Here is a 12,350-nt window from a genome sequence, read left to right as displayed (position 1 = left end):
GGACTCTGGCATCATGAGATACCGTGGGAATTGGATGTCTATATATTGAATTGTAAACATGGAAGGCACAGAAAATAAATATCTGTAGGTACGTTTGGTTCATATTTTGAGACATCCATGATGCCAATAGGAGGAGCTTGTGCTTCAATTCAAAGACAAAAGGAAATATTGAATGATGATGATGTGTTTGAAGTCTGTTTAGGATGGAACAAAGGAACAGGAATCTACTGGGCACTAGACACTTTGCTAGACACAGTGTTTCAAGGTCTGTATCATTATTCCAATTTTAAGTATTAGAAAACTGAGCCACAGAGAGGTTAAATATATGCCCAGGGACATTCAGCCAAGAGTTCTGGAGCCAAGACTCAAATCCAAATTTATCTGGCTTTAAATCTTTCCATTACTCCGTGGGGCCTTTGCAATTAATCTGACAAACACATGTTGAGTTTTTTGGAATACAGAAGCAAAGAGGCATTAAAATTACAAGGGAAGCTTATTCAAGATGCAACGGACACCTAAAGAGATAGGAAGTAAACTAAAAGTGTTCTATTTTTTTATGTAGCATTTTTTAGGACCCATTAGCTTGATTCTTCTATTTTCTAATCATTGCCAAATACACTTTTCAATTTATTTTTATGTCAGAATTATATGAAAGGATTTAAATTTTCCTTGAAAATCATGTACACATTCAGAATATTCCTAACTGAACATTTCTGAAATGTAGCTACTTTAACTCTCATGGCATTGGATATTATGTGAGTCAGCCAAACATGAGAGGATTCACAGGGAGTGAGTACTTTAGAGGACCTCTGGAACAACTCATGCACTAGAGCAGGTGCTAGAAAGACAAGCCAAAATCTCCTCTGTCAATCCCCAGGTAGCTTTCCTCCGTTTCAGCATATATCAAAAGTGTTTGCTCAACAGAATTACTCCTGCTTTTAGGCTTAATACCACCTTACTTTTTAGATGATGCTGAGAGTGTTGGAAAAGACAACCTAAAATCACCCTGTTCTCTTTGTTGTGGTTAATAACATTAAATTACTTCCTGGTAAGATGGATATGCTAGTCAGAAGGCAGCAATTAGTATCCAGTGTTCTTCTCTAAGTTTTCTGCCCTAGTAACCAAGGCAAGCATTGTTGACTCTAGAATTAGCCCTTTATTTCAGAATTGCCTCTAGTCATGATCCTCCTTTGCTTTCTAGGAGACCCAATATTTTGTGCTGAGCATCTGTCCTAATCCCTTATCCCAAGGGTTAAAGCAGCTGTTTTAACCTGGCTGCCTGGCATTTCAGTTGCCAATCTTTTTGGAAGCCGGACCTTTGACCCATTACAAATACGTATTAACTGTGAATTGATCTCCCAGTTCACAGCTGCCTGCCTGTCTGGCTTCCTGCCTGGATTTCTCAGCCCAGAATCTGTCACTGTGCTCTCATACTTGAAGTTCCAATATTAGCTCAGATATGACTGAAACTATGTCTTTCACTCAACTACTATCTATTCATCTAGGTGTCACTTCCTTGGTATGTCTTGTACTAGAGGGTAGGTTGGACATAGTTATGCATCCTTTTTTCTCTTTGCTGCCCCAGTGTATTTTTGCTTTTGTTTTTTGGCCGTGCCATGTGGTTTGCGGGACCATAGTTCCCGTACCAAAGATCAAATCCATGCCCCCTGCAGTGGAAGCACAATGTTCCACCCACTGGGCTGCCGGGAATTCCCGCCCAATGTTGTTTTGGACAGACAGTTGATTATAATCAAAAGTTAGGAATGTTTATGATGATAGGTAATAGGAACAAATCCAGAAAAGCAACTGAGTTACAAAATAAGTAAGTGTGTGTTCCTATAAAGATACGTAGAACACAGCAGTAGGTATTTCACAATCCAGTGCAATTTGGGAATCCAAGCAGGTATGTAAACAGTTTACATAAGGGAATTCTGTTTAAATAATACAGGGCTAAGGCAAGATATCTGGAACCCTCTGATGTTCCATGTACAATCTCCATCTATAGAAGATTGACTGGAAAAGTCAAGACTTTAGTCTCAGGGAGGTTGGACCCAAAAAGATTACTGGGACATGAATAGAAGAGCAAGATAAGGCTCCAGGTTCTAAACTAGATTGTGAAGTGGGAATTGGATTGTGGGTAAATTTCAGATGTCAAGATGTTAAAAATGGAACTTGAGAATTGGAAAAGGAGCAAGTTGAGTTGATGGTGATTCATCTGAATATGAATCAGAGCTTCTTAAATTGTCCCAGACCAAGATCATCACTGAGCCTCAGTTCATGGAAAATGCAGTCACAGAAATAGAGATTTTGGCTCTTAATTCATTAATTTATTCCTAGCAGTCTCCCACTAAGAATATTCCAATGTAAACTATGACCAGTAAACTGTTAAAAAGTGATGTGAGGGCTTCCCTGGTGGCGCAGTGGTTGAGAGTCCGCCTGCCTATGCAGGGGACACGGGTTCGTGCCCCGGTCCGGGAAGATCCCACATGCCGCGGAGCGGCTGGGCCCGTGAGCCATGGCCACTGAGCCATGTGAATAATTTTGAAGACTGTTGCTTTCTCCAGGGCATTTATAAATGATTACTGATTGTGTATTCCTATGCATATGTGAAATGAAAAACCCATCTTCAGGTGGTATCTCTGAAGTTCTGTGAAAGTCCTGTGTATAAGAAACCAAATTTTTCTTCTTCCCCTTCAGTTTTATCATGGAGGCAAGCTATGGTTAAAATAGTCTGTTGGGATATATTATTCCAGGATTTACACATCTATATATGTATATCTCTGTAGGTATGTACAGAAGGGTCTGAATCTACATCTATAAACAAGAGGAAGTAAAAGGTGTTCTGCTAACTTAGAATAGTGCTTTATCATCCACAGAGAAGGATTTGAGAGTAAGGAGTCAGCTTCATGTCTCTTTTTAATATAGCACCTGGTCTCTGAAGTAGTATAAGTTTCTGCCAAGGTGCACATCAAAGCAATTACTGTAATTTGTTGTATTTTAGGAATAGCTGTGATTATTTCAATCCCAATATTTATTGCAATTCTATTGTTTCAGCTTTGTAATAAATTGAATGCTGTGCAAAAATGAAAATGTGCATTTTCTTCCGTAGGGAAACCTTCAATTTAGCAAGGGACACAGAATAACAAATTAACCTTGATCACAGTATTGAAAGTGCTGGCAAGATATATAATGAAAAATATTTATATATAGGAATCTGTACAGGCTTCAAGCACGTTATAGTGTGCGCGCGCACACACACACACACGCACACGCACACCCCCCCAGAGAATCTCAACAAAAAGACAAACAACCCAGTTAAAAAATGGTCAAATGGCCAATAAGCACATGAAGAGGTGTTCAAGATCATTAGTCATTAGTAAATGACTACTCAAGTGCAAATCAAAACCATTTTATATCCATAGGATGGCTTTAATTAAAAAACTAAAATATAGCAAGTATTGGCAAAGATACAGAAAAACTGGAACCCTCATACGTTGCTGGTAGTAACGTAAAATAGTACAGCCCTGTGAAAATCTGTTTGGCAGTTCGTCAAAAAGTTAAACATAGAATTACCATATGACCCAGCAATTCTCCTCTTAGGCATATACCCAAGAGAACTGAAGCATATATTTGAACAAAAACATGTATACGTTAATGTTCATAGCATCATTATTCATGGAAACAACTCAAATGCACATCAGCTGATGAATGAATAAGCAAAATGTGGTATATTCATAAAATGGAATATTTTTTACCTGTAAAGAGGAATGAACTACTGACACATGCTACAACATACATTAACCTTGAAGGCTTTATGCTAAGTGAAAGAAGTCAAACACCAAGACAATACATTATATAATTCCATTTGTATGAAAAGTCCAGGGTTTTGGGGTTTCTTTTGGGATGAAGAAAATGTTCTGGAAATAGATAGTGGTGATGGTTACACAGCATTGTGAATATACTAATAAACCACTGAATTGTATACTTTAAAATGGTTATTAAAGTGGTAAATTTATGTTGTGTGAATTTTATCACAATAAAAAAATACAGTCACATATAAAACTAAACAGAATTTACAGTATAAAGAAACAAATTTATAAATACAAATAAAAGTATAATTTATAAAATATAGGCATGATGCATTTGATGGGCATCTAAGAGTGAATTTTTTAAGAGTGTTTCAAAAGCTCATTTGTAAATTAGTTTTTTGGGAACTGGAACATGTTTTATGATGATTTAAAAATCACTGAGTCTTAGGGGGTAGGCTGGAAAGATTATATTCAAATGCTAAGAAATAATATCCATGCCCTGTTCCCTAATAGGAAACTAAAAATCTTTTGATTATTTCCCACATTTTAATTTCAAGCTCTTTTTATCACTGTTATTTAAACTGATTGAAAATTTAAATGACAACAGTATTTGTTAGGTGTTGTTTTCCTCTCATTTAAATATATTATAATTCTGAGATTTCTTAGTCAAAATTATATTTTGATAACTATGAGAACATTATGTTAGTAGATTGAATACATATATTTTATTATATTTTTGTATAATTTTTAAGTCTCATAATATTTGTGTTCTTGCATGACATTATTTCATGCATTAATTCAGGATTCTTTTGTTACCATCTTCATATGATGAACCTCCTGAAAATTATAAAAATTTTGAAAAAATATAATTTAAAATACTTTTCATAACATATCTAAACTTTTTTCTTAATTGATATAAAATAAGTTGAGCTTTATGTTTGTTTAGAAAATTCTCTCTAAAGATGCCTGCAAAATACTAAGATCTATAGTTTGCCTCTGAATGGATTCTATTTTTCTTATTTATTCAGCAGGGCTATTATTAGTTAATAGACTGATTCTTGAAAAATGCACTGTGTATTGTTAAGTTCAACAAAGAATACCTATTTTTTTTTAAACTAAGACTATTTCATTAATTTAGAAGTTATGTTATCAAAAGAAAAAGGGAAGAAGCATACTACCTATTCATTTATTTACACATTAGTTCGTATACTACATAGGCAGTGTCCCCATTCTTGGTCAAAGCATAATTTTTCCTGTTTGTTTGGTTTTTTTCGGCCCTACAGTGCAGCTTGTGGGATTTTAGTTCCCTGATCAGGGATTGAACCTGGGCCCGGTCAGTGGAAGCACCGAGTGCTAACCACTGGACTGCCAGGGAATTCCCCTGTTTCTTTTTTTGTGATTGCCTTTTCCAATTAGATAGCCCTTCAAAAATGGTAAAGAACATTTTGCATGTTTGTCTTAAAATTTAATATCTGGTGATATTTATTTATATTTTAAGAAGTCTTTGTTTCTGGACTGGATTATATAACCACAGTAGCATATATAAATAATTTGTGTGTTTTCTATTTCTTATAGATTCTACAAAGAAATTAAAAGACGTTCTTGAAGAATTCCATGGTAATGGTGTGCTTGCAAAGTATAATCCTGAAGGGGTAAAACCTTTTTTCTTTATTTAAGTTTCATATAGATGTTTGGAGGAGGGATTTCTTAATAAAGAGTTCTTGGAAATAGATATTCATATACAAAATGAAATTCATAATGAAGTGCTATTCTGGAAGATACATTAAATGGTGTACTACTTTTTTCATCCAAAAGCATTTTGCTAATGAAAAGAACCTTTCTATATTGTGTGCTTGGAAGTGTATAGATTATTTATAATACATGCTAGGTTCTTTTCCTAAAAGTCAGGAAACAGTTTTAGATAGAACAGGAGAGAAAGTGTGTCTGACTCTCACTCTATGACCTACAGATGTTAACCCCAAATGAACATTGGCATGGGGCAGGCAGTATTCCCTTGACTGAAGAAAGATTCTGTGATGGATATAAGTGGTCTCTTACTTTAAAGAGCAGGCTTGGATACAAAGAGAGGAATTTTTTCTCCTTATCTTGTTTTAGTCTGTTACCAATAAGCTTATGAATCTTTCCCTATAAAAACTTGATGTCCTGTCAATTGCTTTGAAACACCTTCCTTGAATGAATGTCTTTCCCTCCCTAATTATTTGTTAATAACCTTGTCTTTAAGACAAGGTTAGCTGAGAAGTGTTACATATTAAATGTTTGATCATCATTGCTGTAAGTTCTTTTGCAGCTTCATCAAGTGACAGTTGGGTTGTACGGGAGCTAAAAGAAACTGCCCTTTGTAGAAGACTCTTTTGCCTGGATATATTATCTAGCCATTCATTAGATAGATTTGTTTGCTGATTAAAATGTGATCTGTTTTTTGTTTTCGTTATCATTGTGGTTTTGAATGTTTACAAAAGCACAGTTCTTGGCTATCCTTAATATTTAACTTCTCTGGGATTCATAGATCTAATATTTTAGTCAAAACCGCATCTCTAAATTCTGACCTCAAAATGTTCATATTGTTTTATAATTTCCTTTTAGTGTTTCCAATACTTACTATTCTTACTCCAATATTTACTATTTTTCCTTCCATATTTTTATTCTGTCTACATTCTGATACATAATTATACCTTTTAAAACTCTTTAACCTAAGATTTATTTTCTTTTTTAAAAATAAAGTTAATGTTTAGTGCCTACAAATGATGCAGAAAATAGACAATTTAAAGCTACTCCCATTTGCCTATATCATGAGGGAAAAAAGCAGACATCTGGCCTACATTTTCCTCACATTTTATTTTCCTAGATGCTTTAGAGTGAGAGAAAGAATGTTGGCAGATAAATTGGTAGAACTGAAAATCTCAAAGACTAAGAAAGCAGGGTTGGAAAGGTAAAGATGATTTTGTAAGACCCCCAAAATTAATTAATATTTACATTTCCCAATCGTAGTTGAAAACATGCATGTTATCTAATCTACATACAGAGAGAAAAAAAACTTTTTCCCCCTTAAGATAGCTGTCGGCTATAAATTCAGTTGGAATGTGATCTTTTTTGCAAAGTAGACTTTTTGCTTCAATTATTTCTTATTTAAAGGACTCTCAAGACTTAGTCTTACTGATATTATATGTTTCATGAGGATTATCAGTCACCGTGTACTGGATTTATTGAGGTAATTACTAGATTCATTGTTAGACACACATATGATGTCAGCCTTTTCAATAATGGAATACCTCTCCATAAGTGAACAGATCTGCCCTTGAAATGCATTATTAAAATAATGAACAGTTGAAAAACAAAAAAGTTAGATCTCATTAAGACCCCAAAGTATTTCTAATTTAAGAGTGAAACCACTCTCAAATTTTAAAGCTGATAGGTATTTTCCCATCAGGAGAAAAATTTAAAGTTTTTATGAGTCTTTTAAACACTAGTATGTATTTTACAAAAGCCAATAGGAAATATTTAGGAATATTCAGTGTTTAGAAATAAATCTTTAAGGCCTAGAGATTCTGTTCAGTACATGCCTTCATCAAGTTTATAAAAGGTTGCTTTAATAATAGGAAATAATTCATACTGTCAACTCACATGTGCAGTCACCACTCTCTATTGACTGGTCAAGTTGAGCCCAAAGTAGGCATAGATGACTGACTACCTAACTGATGTACAGTTGTACAAGAAATAGAAAAGTGACTAATCTAGTCTTGCTTTAGAGTAAATGACTAATACTTTGTTTTCTAAAATGGAGACGGCCTGTATCATCCATATAAAATGTATTTGCAAAGAGAAAACAACCTAAATATCTCTTAAATTGCTTCTCCCCTTTACAAAGTAAAGCTGCTTAAATAGTAGATGCATTATTTTTTTCTTATGATTCACTTGAACTACTGAATTATAAAAGCTCTGTGTATAAAAGCTTAATCCAATGAAAATGTGACCTGTTTAAGTCTATTTGAATAGAGGAGAAATATTGTGTAATATATGGATGACTCATTTATTTTAAATTCCTATGAGGAAATAAATGACAGAATCATAAAATATAAATTTAAACAATGGCTTTAAAGATTCTTTAAGAATAAAAACTTGAGAAAGGTGTTGAGATAACCAAACAAATATGATTATAAAGTTTTTAAGTAAAGAAACTCATCTTAAGAAAAGTAAAATGACTTTCCCAAGATTAACCATCTAGTTTTGTGACAATAACCGTAGTTAAAATCTGGTTGTCTGGGATCCCAGTCTAAGACATTTTCTCTTCACTTAATTGGCTAGGCCATTAGAATGAGACGGAAGACCTGAGGAGATGAGAAGGATAAGGGGAAGGGAAAGGTATTTCACATGCATTGAATGACATTGCATGTCATTGCAAGCATTACATTGCTTCTGTAATGAGCATAGCATGTTCCATTGCACATAATTATTACTGACTCATGCCCAACAAGGTAAGAGATGCCTATTAGTTTCTACCTAATCTTATGTGGACAATATAAAGAGTATGATTACAGGTAGATTGTAGTGGCCATCCAGTCCTAGTGAGAAGGTTCCTAGTAAAACACACTCAGAACATCTCAGATATAACTGATTCATGAGAGTCATAGAATTTTATACTGTGAGAAAGAATCAGTTTGGCATTGCATATATAAATATTTTTTCCCTGGATTCCAAATTCCACACCAAATTATTTCATCGACATCTAAAGAGATGGGAAGAAATTAAGCAGTGGCTTATGTATGGAAAGATATTTCTCTTTAAAGGGATGGAGAGAGGCTAAGTATGTTATTCTAATAGAAGGAAATAGGAGTGGGGAATAAATATAATCGAATGTATCTTTATATATACTGTTATATTTTCACATTCTTCTCTGGAAGGTTTTAATTATACTGTATGTGTTATTCATTATATTTATCTCATGTCAATTAGAACTGTTTGCTTATTACATTCTAAGGTTGATTAATTCAATGATTCTCAAATTTTAGCTGGCATCAGAATCACCTGGGGGGGGTCTTCTTAAAACAGAGGTTGTTGCCTCCTCACCTTAGTTTCTGGAATGGGGCTCAAAATTTTCTATTTTTATCAGTTTCCCAGCTGATGCTGAAGCTGCTATTTTGGAACCACATTTTTAGACCCATGGATCTAGGGTATGCTTTAAAATCAATCTGTAAACTTGACTTTTTAGTTAAATTATCAGCAATATGAGATGATAAGTATAAATTATCTTACCTTAACGCATGTATTCTTTCTTTCCTTGCATGCGCAGAAACAAGACGTTCTTAAACAAGTAAGACATTTTCTTTTCTATTAAAATCTGTCTTTTCTTTCTTTATTCTGATGTGAGCTATGAATTTTTTATCCACATCACTGAGCTATACTTCTGTACCAATAAGATTCATATAATATACAATATTAACTGTAATACTTATAAAGTTATAAGTGACTGATATTTGTTTAAATTAAAGACTCAAATGGAGGAGCTGATACCTCAGTAGAATCAGAAAGGGTCCAGAGTGCAGGCTTCAGTTTTGTAGACTCTTGAACTTAATTTTCTAATTTCACCAAAATATAATCAGGCTCTGGTAAAATGATCTATTTAATGAAAGTCTTAAATTATTATTTTACAGTGAGAGATTTAATAATTGCTTTTAAATGAGATGGATAAGGACTTTTTAATTGGTCTACAGTGCTGTTAGAATCTGTGAAGAACATATGAGTGAAAAGCTCTTGATTTTAGCCCTCCTGGGAAAAAGAGCAATCCATCTGTTGTTTCACCCACTCTCTCCTAGTAAAGTCCATTTTGTCAAGGAAGTTTTAGGTCCATAGTTCTGTTGGATACCTAGAATTACAACACATTTTTGAGTTCTCTCAATGGATGTTTATATCCTACTGGGAATATATCTTACTAAAATGCATGAGCTGTCTAAAACCATAACATTGTCTCCCTTGGACAATACTGGATACGTACTAGTTGCTTCTTATTCACAAGTTTCCCTGTTGTTTCAATGACAACAAGCACTGCAGTTTCATCCCCAACATGTCCCAGTACAATTGATTACATCAGAATGATCTTGACTGACTTAGACACTGGTCCTACATACTACAGTCTCCTAGGATGAAGCACAACTGAAATGGCAACTCATTGACGGTGATGATTTTTTACCAGCCCCTTTCACAGGATAGCCTTTCCCTGATCTCATCCCTGACCTCTGTGGAAACCTACTAGCTCCCCCAAAGACAGTCTACATGAGCTTTATGTTGTTAGGAGGCAACTCCTCAGAGTAAACAGTTGCTTTTATTAAGCAGGCCCTAGTTTTTTAAGGACATTTGTTGAACACCTTACTCAACAAACACACCATTCTGCACAACCTTCATCCCTGCTCCAGGGTGTTTGAAAACTGGTGGCAAATGAGCGTCTTTTCTTGGGGTCAGTAGAATGAGCTTCTTCCTTCCTTTTCCTGGCTCAGCCTTTGCTCCATATGCAGTTGTTTAGTAGGGAAGCAATTTCAGTTACAGAGTAGAAAGAATGCGGAAAGCTGAGGGTAGCCAAAAGGAAAAAGAATAAGGGCATGCATACTTATTACTCTATGTGTGTTCTTTGTTTATCAGTGTTCTGTGAGTGTAGGGTTTTCTTTTTACATTTCCTGTCAGTAGATGATTCTTGGACTAAGGCTGAGTTAAATTTTCATAGCTCCCTGGGCGTACTCTATCTTTGTACTCATTACTCTGTACTGGGTTTGTGTTATTCAGACAAGTGAGTTGCTTCAACCCCTTAAGAAGAAACCTGGGATTTCAGAACCTACATTTTGTAGTGCTGCTGCCTAATGTATATTTTAAATGTCTTTAACAAGGATATTGACACTATTATAATTATTAGCAATGATATAAACACCCTTGTATTGTAAGCTATAATTGTACTTCCAGAACCAAATTCAACCTTTGCCATTAAAGAAAGCATCTGGAAAGTATAACAGAGAAAACATGGTCTTAGGTTTCCAACTGAACTGAGTTCAAATCCATATCTGCCACATATGAGCAGGTCTTGGAAAAGTTACTTCATCTCTCCTAGCCTGAGTTTGTTCACCTATAAAATGAAGAGAGTGTTGGCTCTACTGAGTTGTTAAAAGAGTTAAATTCTAAAGTATATGCAAAATACTTAAGTTTCTGTCTGCCAGGTGTTCCATTGATGTTTTGAGGCAGTGGCTGTGGATCACGCTGTAAGGAGCAACATGATTTCATATGACAGTTCTGGAAAATTTATGAAAGGTGAAAGGGAGACTCTCTGAGACACACCCCAACCAATCCTGTAACCTTGATTTTCTCAGAGCCTCACTTTCCTCATCTATAAAGTAGTAAATATAACGCTGTCACTCTGATGTCTTTCCCAACACTAAATTAATTTCCTTCTACCGTGAGGTATGTGTGGAGAACATGACATTTGATTTGCTTCCCCTATCAGGCCTGGTTGCAATCCAGAGTGCTGTCCTGGCAGTAGTTATGGTGTCTGTTGTATTTGCTCCACCTCTCACAACTGCATAAATGCCAGGACAATTAGTTAGCAAGAAATGGATGTAACATGTTAACCAGTGTTTCTGCTTCTCTTCCCTGTTACTATCAGCACAATTTGTCATCTTCCTCCTCTTATCAAAGCTACTACAACCAGAACACAGTTTTGAAAACGTACCAGCAAATTGAAGAATAAAATGCCTACTACAATTGTTATTAACCCAATTTTGACTGTGTATTACTTATTGTTGAAATACATAGTAACTTTTTTTCTCCATGTTGCTTCAGTTTTTATGCCTTGATACTCAGAGAATTGCTCTTGCATAGAATGGAACCACATCCAACAATTTGAGGAAATATTTGCATGGATACTTGTGGGATTAATTAGTTATGTCATAATTAAACAAATCAAGTTGAATAACTTCTTGCAGGTTTCTTTTAATTGCACTGAGGATCCAATCTCAACATTTACAAAAAAAAACAAACTATTTTATATCTATGAAAACATCTAGAATTTGAGAACGGACCATCTGCTACATCAATCCTAAATTGAAAGCTTGGATTAATGATTTGACTGCTTCAAGTGGCTAGGTGATATCTGTTACAGTTGATATGTCACAGTTGATCCATTTCTCCCTTAATGTTCTGTAATAAATATACAGAAATTTAACAATAGGTAAATATTTAGGGTATATAAAATACAATTATACTAATTGCTTCCAATTGCTTTCTCTACAGATGAGTTTTAAAAACAAGGTTAAATAATTTGAAAAATAAACTAGTAGCTCTCCTGAGTTTAATCATAACAGCTAACTTTGATATGCAGTATTTAAACATTCTGTGTAGGTTGCTCTTTCATTTCTTTCATAACATTTATTAAATAATTTATATGAGTTAAAAATCAGGTTAGAGAAAAAGTGATGCTGGAATCTTCAGGTGATCTTTTTCACTTCTTCAGGGACAAGTAGAGCAAACTCTTTAGGTGCTTGCTAC

General features: G+C 34.7%; 1 protein-coding gene across 6 annotated transcripts in view; it reads left to right on the top strand.

Annotated features, from left to right (window-relative positions):
* Window positions 1–12,350, top strand: part of DGKB (diacylglycerol kinase beta) — a 654,153-nt gene that overhangs the window by 93,367 nt on the left and 548,436 nt on the right. For 3 of the 6 annotated variants that reach the window (XM_024129263.1, XM_024129250.1, XM_024129241.1), the window contains exons 2-3: window positions 5,385–5,461; window positions 9,118–9,138. In XM_024129263.1, coding sequence (XP_023985031.1) covers window positions 5,385–5,461; window positions 9,118–9,138 — 98 coding nt within the window. The remainder of the gene's footprint in view (window positions 1–5,384; window positions 5,462–9,117; window positions 9,139–12,350) is intronic. The other 3 variants (XM_024129270.1, XM_024129254.1, XM_024129247.1) reach the window with 1 other exon arrangement.

The sequence above is a fragment of the Physeter macrocephalus genome, chromosome 5 (genome assembly GCF_002837175.3).
Source record: "Physeter macrocephalus isolate SW-GA chromosome 5, ASM283717v5, whole genome shotgun sequence".
NCBI lineage: Eukaryota > Metazoa > Chordata > Mammalia > Artiodactyla > Physeteridae > Physeter > Physeter macrocephalus.
The sequence above is the reverse complement of the archived record's forward strand: the minus strand, read 5'-3'. Positions and strand labels throughout refer to the sequence as shown.